Source organism: Euleptes europaea, chromosome 1 (genome assembly GCF_029931775.1).
Source record: "Euleptes europaea isolate rEulEur1 chromosome 1, rEulEur1.hap1, whole genome shotgun sequence".
Lineage (NCBI taxonomy): Eukaryota > Metazoa > Chordata > Lepidosauria > Squamata > Sphaerodactylidae > Euleptes > Euleptes europaea.
The window spans coordinates 139,220,116-139,242,080 of record NC_079312.1 but is presented as its reverse complement, the minus strand read 5'-3'; the positions used below and the strand labels follow the sequence as shown (position 1 = coordinate 139,242,080).

At 43.8% G+C, this 21,965-nt stretch overlaps 1 protein-coding gene across 1 annotated transcript; it reads left to right on the top strand.

The window, feature by feature from the left end:
- The first annotated feature begins 384 nt into the window (after positions 1-384).
- SOX9 (SRY-box transcription factor 9) lies at positions 385-4,172 on the top strand. Its single transcript, XM_056861100.1, has 3 exons — positions 385-822; positions 2,353-2,606; positions 3,302-4,172. Exons 1-3 carry the CDS (start codon positions 392-394, stop codon positions 4,099-4,101), a joined length of 1,485 nt encoding a protein of 494 aa, XP_056717078.1. The 5' UTR covers positions 385-391; the 3' UTR covers positions 4,102-4,172.
- Positions 4,173-21,965: the final 17,793 nt, after the last annotated feature.

Sequence of the window (21,965 nt, the reverse complement as noted above, 5' to 3'; positions counted from 1 at the left end):
TGTCTGTTTCTTGAGAGGGAGCAAAAACTGCAGCGGCGGCTCTGCAAGGCGCCTGCGATCCACGTTTTTCCCCCCTCCCTCTCTCCCTCCCTCCCTCCCTCCCAAGTCTCCGCGAACCAAGCCCCAAACTTTTCGCAAACTTTTCGCAAACTTTTCGCAAACTTTTGCAAACTTTTGCAAACTTTTCCCAAACTTTTGCAAACTTTTTGCAAACTTTTTGGTCGCCTTGCTCGCTTTTCAATGCTGTTTTAAGAGACAACCCCCCCACCCCACCCCACCCCCGGCTTGATTTTGAAGCCCTCCCCGCCTTCCTCTCCCCCGGTGCCTTCCTCTCCTCCGTCTTCGTCGCCCTCCCCCCGGCCCCCCGCCTCTGCTTTGCCGCTTTTCTCGCATGAATCTCCTCGACCCCTTCCTGAAGATGACCGAGGAGCAGGAGAAGTGCCTGTCCGGCGCCCCCAGCCCGAGCGGGTCGGACGACTCGGCCGGCTCGCCCTGCCCGTCGGGCTCCGGCTCGGACGCCGAGAACACCCGGCCGCAGGAGAACACCTTCCCCGCCGCCGACGCGGACCTGAAGAAGGAGAGCGACGAGGAGAAGTTCCCGGTGTGCATCCGCGAGGCCGTCAGCCAGGTGCTCAAGGGCTACGACTGGACCCTGGTGCCCATGCCCGTGCGGGTGAACGGCTCCAGCAAGAACAAGCCCCACGTCAAGCGCCCCATGAACGCCTTCATGGTGTGGGCGCAGGCCGCCCGCAGGAAGCTGGCCGACCAGTACCCGCACCTGCACAACGCCGAGCTCAGCAAGACCCTGGGCAAGCTCTGGAGGTAAGGCGCCTCGGGCTCGGCCTCGGGCGGACCTCCGCGGAGAAGGTGGCGGGGCTGGGCGGGGGGGGGGGGACGCGCGCCGGGAAGGGCTTGGGCAGCCGCCAACCTTGCCGGCGGCTGCCCGGAGGACCGGCCGCGCCCCGAGCCGGAGCGGGGTGCTGCCGGCCCCTAGGGGGTTGCCGCATGATGTATTCCAAGAGATGTATTAAGAGTTTGGAAACGTTATTAAAAAACATCGCTTTGAAAGGGTTTCTGGATGCCACGGCTAAAAAAAATGGTGGGAAGACGTCTTCACAGCTAAAGGGGCCAAACAGTATTTTTTTATAGCGTTTTCAAACTCTTAATACATCGCTGGGAATACATCATGCGGTAACCCCCATAGTGGGAATAAGCCAGCGTGGGGCTGCAGGGTTGGGGGAGGCTCGAGGGATCGATCTTGTGTCCCTGGGTTTGGACGCATGAAGAATCCCTGCCCGCACTCCCAGTTGGGAGGGGGGGGGAGACGCGACTTTGTTTCTGAGGAACGGCTTCGCCCGCGAGGAGTGTGTTGGCAAGGCTGCATCTCTCTTTTTTTAAAAGCTGTTTCGAGATCAAGCTTGCCGTCCCCAGCGATGAGGACGCGGTTCCCGCAAAAGGCGCGCTGCACATGCTCAGGGAACCTTTCCTCCTTTCTTGAGAGACGGGAATCCTGATGCAGGCTACAGCCTGCTCTAGGGCAACGTCAACAGCCTCTTCGGTGTGATGGCTGCGGGCTGGGTATAAGTTGGCAAAGGTTGGGGCTGAGTGATGGTAGGCAGTAGAAAGCAGGGGAGGGGGAAAGAGAGAGAAAATGAGTCACCTGGCCAGTACATAAGCTTGTGACTGTTGGGGGCGGGGGGCAGAGAGAGAGATTCCGGTTGGTTTTTGTTTTGTGAGGACTCTGGACAATTTGGAGGCATCCAAAGTGTTACTTAGGGAATCCCTTCTTGAATCCCTATGCATGTGTCTGGAGGGACCCAACCATTCCAACCAGATTGGGGGAAAGAGGGATGAAGGAGTCTCCGCACTGGCTCTTTTCTGTTAGGGGTTGTTGGGCCAATCCTTTGGGGGCGGGCAGTGGAGGTCTAGATGGGGCCATAAGCAGCATTAGAGATTAAGAGGGACCTATGCAGAAAAGCGAGAAGAGGGACACAGTTGGGGGGGGGGGGCATATCCTTTCTGTGGCAATGCTTAGAGGTCCCAGGGGAAGGGCCCAGACTGGCTCTAGATGGTAGGGGAACGTCTGGATAACTGGATAGCTAATGACTGCATCACCCAGTGCTGATGTTGTTATGGCCTCAGGTATAATGTCACGCTTGCATGTTTGCCCAGCTCTTTGTGTGTGGCCAGGAGCTACTTTTGTACTATTTATCAGCCTCCCGTGGCTGCCTGGGAGAGGGCTGGCTGTCAGCTGCAGAATGGAAATCTGGCCGAAAGCTGTGCATTCTGGCAATCTCTGCTTTGGGTATAAACATCACTGGAAGTAACCGCTGGTCCCTCTCTCTTGCTCAGGTTGCTGAATGAGAGCGAGAAACGCCCGTTTGTGGAGGAGGCTGAGAGGCTTCGGGTGCAGCACAAAAAAGACCATCCAGACTACAAGTACCAGCCCCGGAGAAGAAAATCCGTCAAGAATGGGCAGGCGGAGCAGGAGGAAGGCTCTGAGCAAACCCACATCTCTCCTAATGCCATCTTCAAGGCCCTGCAGGCAGATTCTCCCCAGTCTTCGTCCAGCATGAGTGAAGTGCACTCCCCTGGGGAACATTCTGGTAAGTGTGCATCTGCTTCTACAGACAAATGAAGATGCTTCTATACAAACACCAAGAAATGGCTTTGTGATTCAGCACAATGAGCAATCTATTGGCAGACCTATAGTACAGCTATCTTTACAGTGCAGAGAAATGATAACATATGAAATGGACAGCTGTAGGCGCATATGTACCATGCATGTCTCCAAAAATCTTTGTCCATTGCAGCCATGGAAAGTCACATGGGAAACAAATTGTCGCAGACAATATTGACTGCACTGCATCATTTACACAGGGTACATCCAAAAGACTCTTTGTCTAAGGCAATTTCAGCCAACTGTTTTTCACTGCTCAGAAAACCAAATTGCCAAAGTAATTATTTCAGACGAACCCTTTCTCCTTTGGATTAGAAACTCATCTCCCTTGGGCTCTGTAACACAACTGATTAGGGCCATGAAACCTTTGTCATTCTTATGGTCAGCCTTCCGTCCTCTCTTTTCATACACCACCAGAACAGTTAACCATTAACTAAATTATCACTGTGATACAACACCTCCTGCGTAATAAAAATGGCCGCCTTTAGATTTCCAGGGCTTTATGGCACTCTGTTGATACCTATATCAGTGCAGAAAAAAAATTGATTCCGGTATGGCTCATGTATAATTTGAGAGGTGGCTCACATGTTGTAACATCTGTTGTTTCCTTATTTCTTACAGGCCAATCTCAAGGGCCGCCTACCCCTCCTACAACCCCTAAAACAGATGTCCAGCCTGGAAAGCAAGACCTGAAGCGAGAAGGACGCCCCCTGCCAGAAGGAGGGAGGCAGCCACCCCACATCGACTTCCGAGACGTGGACATTGGTGAGCTCAGCAGTGACGTCATCTCAAACATTGAGACCTTTGATGTCAATGAGTTTGACCAGTATCTCCCTCCCAATGGCCACCCAGGCGCTCCAGTCACCCATGGCCAACCAGGCCAAGTCACTTATACCGGCAGCTATGGAATCAGCAGCACAACGGCTACACCAGCAGGTACTGGTCACGTCTGGATGTCTAAGCAACAGCCACCCTCTCAGCAGCCACCGTCCCAAGCTCAGCAGCAAGCACCGCAGCAACAGCAGCATACACTAACCACCCTGAGTAGCGAACAGGGGCAGCCTCAGCAGAGGACACACATCAAGACCGAGCAGCTCAGTCCCAGCCATTACACTGAGCAGCAGCAGCATTCTCCTCAGCAGATCAGCTATACCTCCTTCAACCTCCAGCACTACAGTTCTTCCTACCCCACTATCACTCGCTCCCAGTATGACTACACCGACCACCAGAGCTCCAACTCCTACTACAGTCACGCAGCCGGCCAGAGTTCCAGCCTCTACTCAACATTCACCTACATGAACCCCACCCAGAGGCCAATGTACACACCGATTGCAGACACGACAGGGGTGCCTTCCATTCCTCAGACCCACAGCCCACAACACTGGGAACAGCCTGTCTACACACAACTCACAAGGCCATAAGGCTTTCAGAGATGGTTAGACTTCCTCAGACTTACAAAAGACATTTAAGCTAAAAGTGAATGGAAAAAAAATCCCAGAATGCCTTGTGCATTATAGCATCTTTCTGAAAGTAGCCAGACCATTTTTTCCCCTCAGTAAGCAAACAATGGACTTAAAACTTTAATTTGAAGATGATTTTGTTATTCAAACACCTGACTTAGTTTGCCTAGGCATGGACTTGGTAATTATTTTTAACAATGACTAAAAACGGGAAATGAACTTTTTTTTTTTTTACAAAACTCAAAGTATTCCTCTGTGAGGAATATTCTCTATTTTAAATATTTTTAGTATGTACTGTGTATGATTTGTTACCATTTTGAGGGGATTTATATGTACTTTACTTGTTTTTAGAGAAACTTTTTAAAATAATGCTTTCTTCTGTCAATACTTAAACAACACTTAGCCGAATGGTATGCCTTAGCCTTTTCCCTTGTGGTCAGAGGTATTTGTGTACAGTTAATTGTCTTTTGCTTGTAGAAAGCGAAAATGTGTGCATTAAGTCAAAAGCAAAACCATTTTTTCCTACACTAACTTGTGGTCAGTTGCACAATGTGACAAGGGGGATTTGGAAAGAGACTTTATTTTTCTAGCTTGGAAGCAAAAGTTGTTTGGAGGGGGGAAATCATTAAGGGAACAAAAACCACCTTAAGCCTTAAAGTAATGTAAATGCCTGAAGGGCAGCTCAGTGATAGCCCTTAAAGAGGCCTGCAAAATGCCCTTTCTCGGTGCCAAGGGAAAACAATAGGATTCTGAAGAAAGATGTCTTCCATTTTTGAGGTCTGTCTGATGCTTTGGTTGCAACAACCAGCATCAGCAAAATGCCAGCATGCTCTGCCTTAAGTCCCCTCCCTAATCTTCCAACACTGGACCCCATCCGCGAAACAGGTGCCTATAGTCCAAACTCCTTCCCATTTTCTTTCAAATTTTATAGGGAACAGATTACACCTTCAGTGAGCCTCTTTGTACTTCTATGTGTGTTTTCTTTAAAAAGAGGCAGGGGAATATCAGCTTTAGCAAGGTTCACTTATGATGCCATCACATTGGGGTTTTTAAAATATATATATATATTGTGAAAAAAGAGGTTTTTAATCAAGAGTTTTCCTTTCATATTTCCCTTCCACATTAATGTAAGCAGAAATGCCAGAGCCTTACTCAGAGGGTATATGGTACCTAATAGTTAAATTATGGTTTAAATCAATAACTCCTTTTATTTATCTATCTCCTTCCTTTTTCATATTTTTATTATTATTTTATTCCTTTGGAATGTGTTTTAGGTTTGTACACATATGTCGGCTTCCTCTTGTTGTTTCTTTCTCTTTAAGAATAAACTAAAAAATTTCTCTCTCATTGTACAAACAAATGATTGCAAATGTAGTGTATCACTGAGTCATTTGCCTTGTTTCCTGCCTCAGTTCTTCCAGAAACATGAATCAGGCCTGGTCTGTGCATGGAGCAGAATGAGGTGGCAGAGTCTTGAAATGGTAGAATAGATGGTATTATTTAAGAGTCCAAACTGGGGAGCGCCATGCCAGTAGGAAAAACACCCCTTAAAGGGCTCTGTACGAGTATGTGTGTTTAACTTGCAGGGAGTTTTTACACAAGACAGCATTGAAAAATGACATTCCAGTCCCATCCTTGACAGCCTGGTATGGTACAGTCCACACTCAAGATCCTGTCCTCTCATTCTGTATTATGTGTAGGCCTTGATTTGTCCCAAAACAATAGCAACCCTAAAACAACTGCGGAGGCTGACCCCCAAGCACTGCTGCTGGGCAAGCGGCCTCCTTTTCCATAGGATTTGACATGTCCAAAGGGGCTTCTATTAGTCCCTCAAAAGCACAATGGAAATAAGCAGAAGCCTCCGAGCCTCCGTGTTTGATGGCTAGCTCCCAGTGTGCTCTGCGAACTTTCCTCCTTTTGATAATATTTGACAGGGAGAAGGTTATGAGGAAACCAACAGCGGTGAAGCTGGGGCTGAACAGTTAAGGACTGCTTTTTTTGAAAGACAGCCAACTTTTTTTATTTAAAAGTATATTTGTTAACAGGTTTTTTTTGTAGGGAATTCAGTAGAAGAAAATCTTAAAGCACTCTTATAATATATCTTTTCTATTTCTGTATAAAAAGCAGATCTTTTAAAAGTATTCCTGTAACTTAAAAAAGACTTGTCCTTTTAAAAAAATCAGTTTTAATTAAGTTTTTTTTTTGTCTTTTCTTCCCTGCAAAACCCTTTGGTTCTCTTTTTAAACTTACCTTTTTGTATATTGTATTGTTTGCAATAAATATACATTGTATTAAACCTTAAATTAAGCTGAACTTGTTTCAATGCAGTATGAATTGCCGACGCTATGTTACCTCGTGTCATGTCCTAGTCCTAACCTGGCAGTTGTTACAAGCTGAGTAAGATGCAAGGAAATGGGCCAACAAACTCCAAAGCATTTATCTCTATAACAACCAAGGAGCAAGACAATTGGGTTTATTGTGCTTTTTCACCATTTCATCCCCCTACCCATTCATATTATTATGAATCTTACCCTCTATACTTTATCACTTGCCCCATTTAGATAACATGTGGATGAGATTGCTCTTCCTCTGCATTAAACATGCAATACTCATTTATTTCACCTAAAGGAGATCCAGCTTTTCGTAGAATGTATGATCCCATGAGATGAATATGGGCTACCAGCCCAGTGCAAGAAATATAATACATTGAGATGGCCTTTTGTCATAAACAAAGCCGATCTAATATGAAAGTTAAGGTATTTTGCAGCTAACAGAACAATTCTTTTGGCTTTACCTGGTCAAACTGAAGGGCAAATTTATTTCAATTCTACAGGCCAGGTGGTCATGTCTTATCAGTAATGTCTTCAGTGAAAACTGCAAGATATTTTTAGATAACAAAATTCACAACAGTTTATTGACTTCAGTTAGCTTGACAAAACCTGTCATTTCCCTATTTGTCTTTCCTTTAATTTGCGTACCATCACAAACTTCACTTCAACAAAGTCCCATTTCGGATGCATTTCCTACCATTCATTTATCCAACTTTCCATTTTATATTTAACCTTACCTTGCTGAACCACTTTGGTATTGCAATGAACTTCAGTCATTTGAGCCACTGAATCCACATCACATGTGAACATATGCTGAAAAGTAAAGAATACACAATCTTTCACAGCTGTAACACAATCAAACAGGGTTTATTAATGGTGCAAACAGGTAACATCCCTGTTATACTGAGTATAAAAATTATACAACATTTTTTCCATAGGGCTCACTACAGAGCCTAGCACATGGAAGCTGCTTCTGTACCCCACAACAGATTTCCTACAACAGATTTCCCATCTTCTAAGCAGTGTACCAATCGCTTCAGCTATATTCCAGTATTGGTTCCTCAGTGTTGATTCTGGGGCAAATCTGGCCATGTGAGCATTAAGCTTTTGCCCTTGAACTTGAAATACCTGTTGCTCTTCTCATCCCAGAACTGCACCGAGCCAAGACTTTTCAAATGGTCTTTCTCTTGGGGTATGCACTCCTGACAATTGACAGATGTGCTCTTGAGAAACATACATTCAGGACTAAAGCCACATTTCAACACAGAGGTTAAAGGCTTTCCCATTAACTCTGCTCCTTTCAAAATGACATTTTAAACTGACATTTGACACTGTCTAAGATATGCACACACATACAGCAACTTTTCCTGTTTCAAGCAAGTTTGAGAAACATGGCAGAGGTTTCAGGATACGAATGGACTCACGTTCCAACCCTCTTGAAGCACTAAAGCAAACACCTGTTCTGCAGTGGCCTTCAGCTAAATATGTGCCTGACAGTTCAATGGCATCTGTGCCTGTTGACTGTTATGAGAGGGCAAGGAACTCCACTATAGTTGCATGGTGAAAGAAAAATAGCTGCCACACACATAGCACTGGACAAACACTTCTTTGATATTATCTTCTGGCTGCCCTGTGACAACGGTTAGCCAAAATATTTTATGGATGGGGAAGTGAGGCTGAGAGAGTCTGCAGCGGTAAAACCTCATCAGCATAGAAGTTGAGTGCATGGGAAAACATTTACATGATCAAAGTTGCAGTCATATACAAAGAAAATAATAGCAGGTGGATTTAACCCTTCCCGCTCATCAAAACTGACCTCCAGCCCACCTGCCCACCCCAGCTGTCTCTGAGAGTTACAGAAGGTTTGGTTTGACCCTTAAGCTCATCTAAATCAACCAATACTGGTGTTAAGGGAGCTGGTCTTTTATTTGGGACTCTCCTTATCACCAATACTACACTAAACGGTGAACATCTTACTACTGCATGCTTATCTGAAAGCGCACAATGAATTAAGAAAAAAAATACTTCTGGATGTTTTATTTATTATACGGGTGTATACCTACCATTTCAATCAAGTGATCTTTAAGGCATCTTACAAAGCAATGGGTTAAGAACATTAGAGCCTTGCTGGATCAGACTAGGATCCAACTTGTCTAGCATCCTTTTTCACAAAATGGGCAACCAATTGCTCTGGAGGGCCAATAAACAAGGCCTGAAGGCCTATTTGTTCCCCTATCTTTCCCTGATATTGCCTCCCAGCAGTGGTATTCAGAGAATTATTACTTCTGAATATGGAGGCTCCCTTTTGTCACCATGTTTAGAAGCTTTATGGCTAGACCTAACCTCCACAAAATCCATCTGCATGTTAACTGGCAGTGAATGCCACAATTAAATTACTCAAGGAGTAAAGAAGTTGCTTCCTTTTGTCCATCCTGAAACTATTGCCCATCGACTTCACTGGGTGTCTCTGGGTTCTAGTGTTATAGAAAAAGCTCTTTCTATCCATTTTCTTTACTGCATGCATAATCTTACAGACAACTATTATGGATTATTACTACATTATGGATTTAATAATATACTAAACAATAACAAAAAACCCTCTGTTCAGTAACTTGTCCTTCTCACATCTGTAGTCCCTGGGCACTGGCAGATGGAGTACTCATTTTGGCACAGAAGAAGTATTCAGGTTCCTACAGCTGATTCTTCTCAAGCCAATGGCTGGGGTTTCCCTGGAGATGGTGCCACCTTCAAGCGATCCTTGGACTAGTTACTGCTGGCAGAAGCCCAATTGTCCTTTCCCTCATGTTTGGGTCCACAGTTGTATTGTATGTAAATAATTAATACCTTGAGTCCTAGCTAATGTACTTTTATTTATTTGTACCCTGCCTTTCTTCTGTGGAACTGAAGGTTCATCAGGAGGTTCCCCTGATTTCCTCATCTTCAGCAAGATTGCTTAGAACCATGCATTATTTCTAAGGGTGAGTTCACTACTGCCTCATGTGGCCATTCTCAGATGTACACTCATTTGCAGAATGTAAACATTTATTTATATAAAATATTTGTGGAACTCAAGGTGGCTTACAATATAAAAACATTATAAAAACTCAATAAAAAACAACAATTATAAAACCTATAAAAATCAGAGATTAAAAACTCCAATTAGGACTGCCAATAATGAAGCTAAATCAATCAAAATGCAGTCCTAAAGAACACCATATTCAGCTGCCTCCTAAAAATCAAAAGTGCGGGGCCAAGCATACCTCCATGGGGAGGTTGTGGGGCTGCCAAAGAAAAGGCCATCTCTCATGTACCCACCAAATGAGAAACCTGAATTGGTGGGACAGTCAGGAGGGCATCTCACCACAATCTTAATTCCTGGGTAGGAACATATGGGAGAAGATACCCCAGTCCCAAGCCATGTAGGGCTTTAAAGGACAAAAACAGCATCTTAAATTGGGCTCGCCAGTAGATCAGTACCCAGTGTAATTGCTATAGTACTGGGGACATATGCTCCTGATAGCTGGTCCCGACCAACAGTCTAGCCGCAACATTCTGCACTAGCTGCAGCTTCTGAACACTCTTCAAGAGTAGCCCCAAGTACAGCACATTGCAATAGTCCAGTCTAGATGTAACCAAGGCATGGATCACTGTGGCTAGATCTGATTGGCCAAGGAACAGACAAAGTTCACTCCAAGCCACAGCAGCCGCCTGGTTTTCTAAGGTGGACACTGTGTCAAGCAGCACTCTCAAGCTATAAACCTGTCTTTTCAAGTGGAGTATAACCCCATCCCTGAGATGAGAGATCTGAAGTCCCTGGTCTGCCTTTTTACTAACCCAGAGAACCTCGGTCTTGTCAGGATTAAGTTTCAGCTTGTCCACCCTCATCCAGCCCATTACCAACTCCAAGCACTGGTTCAGGACCTCAACGACATCCTCAGAATTAGGTGGAAAAGAAAGGCTGAGTTAGGTATGATCCGCATATTGGTGACATTGCAGCCCATACCTCATGATGACCTCTCCCAGTGGCTTCATATAGATATTAAATAGTTTGGGGGATAAGATGGAACCCCACAGAACCCCACAGGTCAACAGCCATGAGGCAGAGCAGGAGTCCCTCAACACTACCTTCTGAGACTAACCCCCACAAACACCAGATAGGACTCAAGCCACTGTAGTATGGTGCCCCTTAGATCCAGTGCTGAGAGGCGGCTCAGCAGGAAACTATGGTCAATGGTATCAAAGGCCACTGAGAGATCCAGCAGATCTAGCAGGGTCACATTCTCCCTATATAGTTCTCGATAGAGGTCATCAACCAAGGCAAACATGAAACCTAATAGAGCCAAAATACAATCTAACATGAGACCTCATAGAGCCAAAATACAATCTGAACATCATTCCTGAAGAGTTCAAAGACCATGAAAAGAACAGATTTGCATTACTAAGTTCAAGTGAATGTGAACCGCAAGAAACCAGAGATATTATCAAAGAAGAATGCTCAAAGACTATTCCTGTAGCCAAAAGAAATGAAAAGCCTCAATAGATGACCAATGAGACTCTTAAAATTGCTAAAGATAGATGAGAAGCAAAAGTAAAAAGGTAACAGAAATAGAATCAGAAGTCTCAATGCAATGTTCCAGTGACTTGCACATAGAGACAAAGAGAACTATTACAACAACCATTGTAAAGAAATAGACCAGCAAAAAAAGGAAGAACATGAGATCTGTTCCACAAAATCCAAGAAATCAAAGGGAAATTTAAAGTATGGTTAGGCATGCTGAAAGATCAACATGGGGATACATTGACTGAAAAGGACAAAATAAACAAAAGATGGGAACAATACACTGAAGAGATGAAAGGACAACAGATTCCTTCAAGAAGAACCTGAAGTTTTAGAAAGTAAAGTGAAAGCTACGCTCAAAGCAACTCGGAGAAACAAATCATTAGTAGGCAGGATATCAATACAGCCATTTCAGGCCACAGAAATGGAGTCCATCACAATCTTAACATGAATATGCCAACAAATACTCATCTAAGGAGCTATCTCCCTTATATTCACACATATCTCTAGCTATATGGGCAACTTACTTTCAGGATATGTATAAGGATTCTTCTCTGGCCCCCTCCTTCGATAGGATAGAGGACCTGCCCGTATGGTCCCCTGTCTCCTTAAGGGAGGCTGAATCCTTGATTGACCAACTTAGACTAGGGAAAGCCCTAGGTGCTGATTTTATTCCACCCGAACTTTTGAAGAACAACAAAGACTGGTGGGTTCCTTTCCTGGCCTAGTTTTTCACCTATATAGATAAGACTGGACATATGCCAAAGGACTGGGGCAGGGTGATTGTGGTGCCATTTTTTAAGAAAGGAACTATAGGCCTATTAGTCTCCTCAGCATTATTAGTAAATTGTATGCCAAGCACCTTCACAACAAATTTACCAACTGGCTAGATCAAGAGGACATTATTGTCGACAAACAAGGAGGCTTTAGAGAGGGCAGGTCTACTTTAGACCACTGCCTGATTTTACAACATTTAATTGAAAAATATTCTTCTAAGGGTCCAACAGCTTTGTACGCAGCCTTTGTAGACCTTGAAGCTGCATTTGACTCTATTTCTAGAAACTTACTCTGGGAAATGTTAGAATGCTCTTCTATAGATCGAAGGCTTCTATACTTGATTCATACTCAGTATGATAACACCACCCTTCAGGTCAGATGCAGCAGACAAGGGCATCTTTCAAGAGTTGTAAACACCTACAAAGGAGTGAAGCAGGGCTGCATTCTGGCTCCTAAGCTGTTTAATTACTACATCAACAACTTAGTTAGCAACTTAAAAGACCCCGCTTTACACCCTCCAAAACCAGCCCAACATGATATCTCTGTCTTACTGTATGCTGACCATGCGGTCCTGCTATCCAGGACCCCGGTGGGCCTTAAAAGAGCCATGCAGAGGCTATTGCAATACTGTTCCGTTGAACGACTAGACATTAATTACTCAAAGACCAAAGTTATGGCCTTTAGTGAGCGCCCTAAAGTAAAAACATGGAGCATTGGCCACAAAATAGACCAGGTACTCAAGTTTAAATACTTAGGAGTAGTCTTACAAGCCTCTGGTTCTAGAAAAGCTCACAGTGATTATGCAGCAGAGAAAGGGCAAAAATCTGCCTTAAACATCATTACATTTTCAAGAACTAAGGGAGGGCATTACTTTCCAGCCACTAGTAAGCTTTATCAAGTGAAAACACTGGCACAACTGACATAAGGGACTGTACTTGGGCCACCTTCATCTACCTTTGTCCCACTGGAGCTGGTTCAATCTAAATTTTTGAGAGCAGCCCTCCATTTACCTCGTTGTGTATCAAATGCTATTGCTAGACTGGAGGCAGGACTGGTGAGGGTGGAGGCAAGGGTTTGTATTGCTTCCATTATTAAATTAAATCTTAACCCTCAAGGTCTACTACCCCTGCTTCTACAGAATAAGTTCCAGTCAACAAGGCTAAAGATGGTCCTTAATAAAATGGCCTGCCTGGGTCTTTCTCCACCTACCCTGTTAGCCATCAAGTTACTTAAAGCAAAGGGTGGAAGACATTGAACACCAGACAGACCTCAGAAAATCACCATTTTTCCTAGTACTTGATAAGTCTAGATACTTAGTTTCACCTGTGGCTTATTTTTCTCATCTCAAGCCTATTAGTTATAGGAAGGACTTTACCCTAGCCAGATGTCAGGCCCTACCATCGGCTGTTTTAGAAGGGAAATATAAGAAGATCCCTAGATCAGAGAGGTGGGACAGTGGACACTGAAACCATCCAACATGCACTGATATCTTGCCCATTCTACTGCAAAGTTAGATCAAAGCTTATTTCCCCCTTGCCTGGTAAATTCCCTGAAGAGTCAGTTGAGCTTTTGGCAAAGAAGCTCCTATTAGGAGAAGAACCTCAGCTTAGGCTCCAAACTGCCAAGTTCTGCACTGTTGCTATTAAAACACGCAGACTTTATTAGAGAATTATCATTAAAATATTTTACAATTGTTAAATGTTAAGGTGATAATTTTAATTAGGGGTTGTTTTTATTGATCTTACACCTTTATTTGTATGGGCAGTTTGTGATTCTGCAGTGCAAAACTATTGAGTCTGGACATTTCAATAGGTTGGCATGTGATTGGTCAGTTGACTGCATTACTAAATTTGAAATTTGAACTAGATAGATAGATAGATAGATAGATAGATAGATAGATAGATAGATAGATAGATAGATAGATAGATAGTCTTTATTACAGTCAATGACCAGCACAAGAAATTTGAACATGAATATGCCAACAAATATGGGGGGGGAAACAATGGCCCACAGACTGGAAATGCTCAATCTACATTCCAAGTCCAAAAAAAGGAGACGTCAAAGACTGCAACAACTATTGGACAATCGCATTCATTTCTCACGCAAGTAAAGTAATGCTCATAATCTTACAACAAAGACTATTACCATATATGGAATGAGAAATACCAGGTACTCAAGCTGGATTCAGAAAAAGAAGAGGCACTAGAGATAATATTGCAAACTTACATTGATCACTGGAGCATAGAAGAGAATTTCAGAAGAAAATCGGCTTGTGTTTCATAGATTTGAGCAAAGCTTTGGACTGTGTGGATCATGAAAGTTATGGTTGGTTTTAAAAGAAATGTGTGTGCCACAATATCTGACTGATGTGCAACCTATACTCTGGACAACAAGCTACTGTTAGGACAGAATATGAAGCAACAGAATGGTTTCCAAGTGGAAAAGGAGTGAGACAAGGATGTATTTTATCTCTGTGTTTTATCTCTGTATACAGAACATATAATGAAAATTGGATTAGATTTAGATGAAGGTGGAGTGAAAATCGGGAGCAGGAACATGAACAATTTGAGATACACAGATGACACCACATTACTGGCAGAGGATAATGGAGGCTTGAAATGACTACTGATGAAGGTTAAAGCAGAAAGTGCCAAAGCAGGATTGCCGTGAAACATCAAGACGACAAAGGTAATGACTACTGGAGAACGGCACAGCTTTAAGGTTGATGATGAAGAAATTGAAATTGTTAAGGATTGTCTATTCATTGGTTCAATCATCAGCCAAAAGGGAGACTGCAACCAAGAAATCAGAAGGAGATTGAGACTGGGAAGGGCAGCCATGAAAGACCTATAAAAGATCCTTAGGTGTAAGGTTGTGTCTCTGGTGACCAAGATCATGATAATTCATACCATAGGAATCCACATTACTATGTGTGGGTGTGAAAATTGGACAATGAAGAAAGCTGTTAGGAAGAAAGTGTTGGAGGAGAGTTTTACAGATACTGTGGGTTGCCTAAAATACAAATAAATGGGTTCAAGATCAAATCAAGCTAGAAGTTAAAATGACTAAACTGAGGCTATCATACTTTGGTCAAATTATGAGAAGACATAACTCACTGGAAAAGACAATAATGGTAGGAAAAGCTGAAGGCAGCAGAAGACAGCAGACCCAACAGGAGATAGATTAATTTAATCAAGCATGCCATGGCCCTCAGTTTGCAAGACTTGAGCAAGGCTGTTAATGATAGGACATTTTATATATGCTAATGACACAATCACATGGCGATGGTTAATTGCATGGATCTTACCCACAAAATCAACACTCTGCCATGAGTAAAGCATGAATTCTCTGTGGAAGTCTCATGAGCAATTGCATTATTCACTCAGAGCTCTCAGAAAAAGTCCCATCACACACAACTACATCTGAAGGGCACCAGTTGCAAAGCTGTAAACACTCCATGAGATAATATTGCATACCACACACACTATTTCTCGGTTCTTTCTCCATTCTCTTTGACAAATTCCCAATCGAGAGTAGCACCTACTGTCTTTAGTAGCCCTGTGGCAAATTCTATCAAAATCATGATGAAGCAATGGGCACTGTCAGCAGTCCACTTAAGTAACAGGGTACAATTCAGAAGGGCAATGATCGCTGCAGTTACGGAGCAGCACAGTTTGCTGCCGCCAGCCAGCCAGTGTAATGCATATGCCCTTGTTAGCTGCTGACTTGTCACTTTGTTTGCCTTTGATACCTCTAACCAGCACTTTAAAAGGTAAAGGTCCCTTATGCAAGCACCGGGTCATTCCTGACCCATGGGGTGACATCACATCCCAACGTTTCCTAGGCAGACTTTGTTTGCGGGGTGGTTTGCCAGTGCCTTCCCCAGTCATCTTCCCTTTACCTCCAGTAAGCTGGGTACTCATTTTACCGACCTCGAAAGGATGGAAGGCTGAGTCAACCTTGAGCCGGCTACCTGAAACCAACTTCCGTTGTGATCGAACTCAGGTCATGAGCAGAGCTTGGACTGCAGTACTGCAGCTTACCACTCTGCGCCACGAGGCTCTTAACCATCACTTAGTATGTGTATTTTTAAAGCCTCACCTAAGCCACTTTTATGCTTTTTTATTGTTTCTCTATCATCCATCTGCCGGTATTCATCTGCTATTGTACAAAACTGTCTGTTCATTCTGGTTTTTCCTCAACCAACTCCCATCCAATTCTATTGCCTGCCTTGACCCCTTTCCAGTTTCAGAATGGCTTTCAAACTTATTTTTCATGGCATCTGTTAGAAAAATGACCTGAAATGCTAAATTATGATCCTTCAGCTCTCCTCCCTCTGAACTAACCAGAGGCCTCCACATTGTCAGCCCATTCCTGAGCTTCAGGGCTGAAAGTTGTTAGGAGATGTGCAAGTGGCCACGCCAGCACCCATGCCACTTGCGCCAGCACCTGTGCCACTTGCAGCGGCAGACTGGCATGGGTGCCAGCGTTGGGCTATTTATGCCAGTCTCTCTGCGCTGCTGCCCTGGGACACCAGCTCGGCTTCCTACTGGCGCACCTCTATGCGCCATCATCCCAGGGGGTGTTCCTGGGGCATTCTGGGGGCAGAGCCGCCTTTAGGTGGCTTCCCCCTTTAGGCTGGATACGCCCCCTTTGCCTTTACCTAGAGTTATGCCATGTTTTTAGGGGGTGTAGCCCCATGGAACCCTATGGAGCGGTTCCATGGGGTTTGCACGTAAGGGCAAAGTGCCTGCTTCAGAGTGGGGGGGGGGAATCCTCCTTTGGAGGTGGCACAGAGGTGATTTCTGCCAATTTCTCCCTCCCACTGCAGCACACAGGGCCCCCCCAAATTTTGCTTCTTAGGGTTGGCAGACCTACAAAAGCAGCCTAGGGAGCAAAGAGGTGGTCTGCAGTGAAAGGGGGGAATCACTGCCTCCTTCTTTTAAAAAAAAACTAAAGTGCCCTTAAGTCTTCAGAATGTGTGGCTGAGTACAAGCCACTGTTACTAAACAATAGGTTGGATCCTGCTGATCATTTCTGCTGACAGGGAGGGGGGAATTGCAGCAATCGCTCCTTCCTGTGACAGACCGATTCCCTCTCACACTGTTCCTGTGGGTCCCGTCTGCCTAAAACAGCATTTCAGGGAACATTCTGGGCTGCAGCAGGATCTGGCAGGTACTCCAGTGATTAGAAGTCCCTCCACCAGCAGAGATTTCCAGCAGAATCCAAGCCAATGTTCAGCAATTTCGTATTTTATATGGCGCTCTACTAAATGCAAGGAACCTGTCCCAGGATGCCTTGCAAGTACTGTCTCTTCATAAAACGGAAAGGTAAAGCGTGCCAAATTCTGCCACCTTCTTTCACACTAAAGCCTGAAGTCTCCCTCAACAACAAAAAGTACTTCGGCTGCCGTGGGACAGAGTGACAAGATTAAATGGATAATCCTTCTGTCTGCACTGCTGTCCCTGTGTTGTCATGGTAGGGCTGGAAGCAGGAAATGGCAAGAGGGAGCAAGAGAGACACTGGGGCCACTCCCACAATACCATGCCAGCACATGGCTGAATGGACAGCAGTACCTGATGTGAATGCAGGTGACATCACTACTGTGCAGCCCCAGGTTCCTCTTGTAATGAGATAATATGCTCTCACATCCAATCAGAGAATCAGAGCGGAGGGAGTTGGGAATATTTAGTCTGGAGAAGAGGAGGTTGCTGGGGGGATATGATTGCTTTCTTTAAGTATTTGAAGGGCTGTCTCTTACAAGAGGGCTGGGAGCTGTTCCTATTGACATTAGAGGATAGGACTCGCAATAATGGGTTTAAATTGCAGGTGGAGAGGTACCGGCTGGATATTAGGAAAAGGTTTTTTTCAGTAAGGTTCAACAGTGGAATCAGCTACCTAGGGAGGTGGTGAGCTCCCCCTCACTGTCAGTCTTTAAGCAGAAGCTGGACAAACACTTGTTGGGGATGCTCTAGGCTGATCCTGCATTGAACAGAGGTTGGACTAGATGGCCAAAAAACCCTTTCCAACTCTATGATTCTAATATGGACCAATTAGTTCTCTAAGGATTGTTCTTTAAACTATTTGGCCCCAGATATCTCCAAGAGCTATCAGATTAAGGTTGTTTGCAACCCTTAATTTTGGTAGTTCAAATGAATTAATTGTGTTCTGTTCTTTGAGCTCTCAACAGCAAATCAGGCAGAACACTATCCAAGAGTTACTATCTTTAATTGGAAAAAGAAATAATTATCTTTATTAGGCAAGATATTAGAAAAATACAAGGATGTGAAAATTAACCCTATAACAACTGCAAAACCAGTGCCAATAGAATCATATCTCCTAGCATTTCTCAACCATATTTGAATAAGTAAAATTTAAAGCAAACCAGATTTCAGATTATTATCTTATACAGCGTGTAGAAATTTTTCTACAAACCCAAGTCACACATACAAGCAGAAATCTCACCTATTATATTCTGAGAGTTCCATCCAGAGAAATATGATTTGCTTATCACATCAACACATTTATATAGAAAAAAACAGCAATCTTATCTTATGCTAAATCTTTCTAACTTTAAATTATTGGTTCTTAACTAAAGATGGAGAGCCAGAGTAGAGTAGTTGTTAAGAGCAGTGGACTCTAATCAGGAGAACCAGGTACGATTCCCCACTCCTCCACAAGAAGCCTGCTGGGTGACCTTGGGCCAGTCACAGTTCTCTCAGAACTCTCCCAGCCCACAGAGAGGCAGGCAATGGTCATTTATGCATGGGTACTTGAACTCACATTCGCCCCCTGTCTGACTCGGTGTTCTACACGTGTTTTCCGTCCATTAGAAATGACCTCACTGCCAGCCCTCTCAATGTCCAGGTCTTCCCATTCCTCTGTTAACCCGACTCTTCCCTCTCCCCTGAGCTCAGCCCGGGTCAAAACTCTGCGCAGAAGGCAAAACTTGGGCCACAGGAAGATTGGTATCTCTCACAGCCAATCACAAAGCAGGTGTAAAGAGATGGGGATTCAAATGCTTCCTGCTTCCTTGGGGCTCTTTCTGAGCAAAAGAAAGGCTTTTTAAAACTGAGGGTTGGATTTCTCCCCCCCCCCTTTCTTTCATATTGTTCTGGTTTTTGTTTTTTTGTTCTTAAAATGCTTTTTTATGCGGCAATTGGGTTTTGGGGTGGGGAATCGTCTCTCACAGTGAGCACTGCGAAGTAAGCCAATTACAAAGCAGCATTTAAAGGGGTGGGACTTGATTTGAGCTTGGAGAGAGCTTGGCGCAGAGATTCCCAATTGGAAAGTGTGGGTCTAGCCAGCAATGAACCTCAGGTAAAACTCCCATGCATAAATGACCAATAGCAAACCGCCTCTGAACATCTCTTGCCTTGAAAACCCTACAGGGTTTCCCTAAGTCAGCTACAACTTGACGGTAAAAACAACAACAACAAAACTGACAATAAGATAATCAAACAGGTGCGTCTAAAAATGTATCTGATATATGCTCATTATCTTTTTTGCAAGCAAGATGAGAAAGCCAGACTTAATTCTTCATCTCAGTTAAAAGACAATAAATCTAATAGTTCTGTAGCTGCTTTAACTAACTTGCGAAAAGAAAAGAAAAGAAAAAACTGACACAATCAGATTGACCAGCTGATGAAGCTGATATGAGCTCACAACTACACGAAAACATGCATGATGAGCAAGAAAAAACTGTGATTTAATCAACATCTTGCCAGACTCTCAGTAGCAGTGTGTCCGCATAACGTTGCTGCAGCGGCCCCAATCTCACTGCCACCACCCCCGATGCCTTCCAGTAAGACTCTCAATCTTTCAGTAGTGCAAGTGAAAGTCCTCCCAGTGAACTACCACATCAGCTATGTCTGGTTGGAGGACACATGAGGCAGGCCCAAATGAGATCTGATAACTGCCAGGATGGGACTCCTATGTAAACTACCTCGAGTTTCATAGAAGCAGAAAGGTGGTGTGTAAATCCAAGGCAATAAAAGTCATATCCCACCTTTTTCCCCAAAGTGTACCTGAGTTGTTCCCTGTTATAACCCTACAACAACCCTATGAGGTTAGGCTGAGAGATGGCAACTGATCCAGGGTCAGCCCAGTGACTTTCATGGCAAGGGAGATGCAGATGACAGTATATTAAAAAATGAAAAGCATCTTCTTTTCATTTTTAAAAAGACAGGAGACTGTTACACACACCTACCCTGTAATGCCTCGCTTAACCTGGAGTAATGTGAACTCTTTTCTCACTAGAACAAGCCTAGTACTTTTTCCACTACATCACATCCTTTGAATATTACGTAACAGATGTAGAGCTGTGTGCATCTTGGGTACCGTGTAGCTGAAATTGATACTGTAAGTGTTAAATTGGGCTGTCTTCCATTAGTGTGGAAACTAATTACTCTGAGTTCCTTGACCACCAAACTGCTATCACCAAGTACAGTCTCACCTCATAAATTTTAAGCTGCTAATAATAAGGCTGGACAGGAGTTTTAAAGCTTCAGTGGGCAGTTTAAAATTAACTTACTCCTGTCAGCTGGAAAATCAACAAAATGTGATTTCAGTCTTGCTTCTTAATCACTTTGAGTCCAGTGATATCCTTGCAACATATTAGAAAATCCAAAAAGAAACCTGAATAATTAGCTCCGTTACAAAACTCAGAAGGCAACAGAACTTGAATGAAAGTGCCTGAGACAAAGGGCGAAAACGCATGGTCACTTTATCTTCCTTTAATCCCTGTTTTAGCCAGGATTGAATGAACATTAGGTGAAACGCATGCGTTCGATCCTGGCTGAATCCTGGCTGAAACAGGGATTAAAGGAGGATAAAGCGACCATGCTTTTTCGCCCTTTAAGACTTTGCGGCAACTACCCCCTTTTAATGTAAAGATTGTTGATGGCTGTGAAGTCCTGTACTGCTGCATTCTGCTGGAAGCCCGGCTTCCCTTGTTACTTATTGGACACTATTATGAGGCAGATTCAACTCCCAAGGTTTGAAGGATAGAGGAAAAATTATGTGCACATTTAAGCTTCTTAACTACTATAGATCTGCCCTAGCCACCATGAAACACTTTTGAGTCTTTTCAATGTACATATAATTAGAGAGCTTCCATCAGGCACTTTTACTAACAATATTTTCCTTCCTTCCTTCATCTAGGTTCAGCAAGAACTATATGAAATTTTAAATACCACTGAGAAACTTTTAGTTGGTTCTAATTAAATGCATGATACTACAATTTGGATTCATTGTATGATGAATTGTATGTTTATGGCATGATAACTTTAGAATCTAGATCTTCTGAGCTGAAATTCATACATGTTATATGATCCTGACAGATCTGGATTCATTAAGGACTTGGGATGGTTAGCTTACTACCAGTGCAATCCTAAACAGAGCTACACTCTTCTAAGCCCGCAGACTATTCAGACTCATTCTACTTTACAAATGCATTAACCGTTGGAAGTAATTCACACCCACTCTTGGATCATCTATTCTTTCGACTGGACCTAACTTTTACCTGTGTTTTATAATGTCGTACAACACACCTATGTTCTGGGAAACTGGGTCACCTGGCCTCTTTTTGCCCCCGCCCCCCAAAACACACACACACAAACTGCTATGACCTAAAAATAATATATCATGCAGCTGAAAAAGCAGGTTTTGGCTTACAACGCTTACAATAAATTCATCAGACTATAAGGTGTCACTAGGCTCTTTGTTATTGGGGCCACAACAGACTAACACAGCTTCCACCCTGGGCTACACCTATATGTGGATTTAATAGCACAGTAGAAAATTCCAAAAGTTTACACGTATTGGGTTGCTTTTGCTTCACGTTAATGAAACACTAAAGCATGTGCTGATATTCTGTCGCCATATGACGCCACTTGAACAATGGCAAAAGCCACGTCAAAAAGCAAGACTGCAGGGGACGCTTACCTTAGAAAGCCATAAACATTTATCAAGGCGGGATTAGTACGAGACGAAGCTGAGGAATGAAGGAAATGGTTGGAGGCTGAGGGGCGGGAGCAGAGGAGAAGTGAAAAACAGAAGCCCAGCCATTTTCCTGGGATGAGAAGGGAAGTTTCATTCTTCGAGACCCTTGGAACAAAATGTGGGGTTGCCATGGTTTCCCACTCCCTGGCTGGAAATGA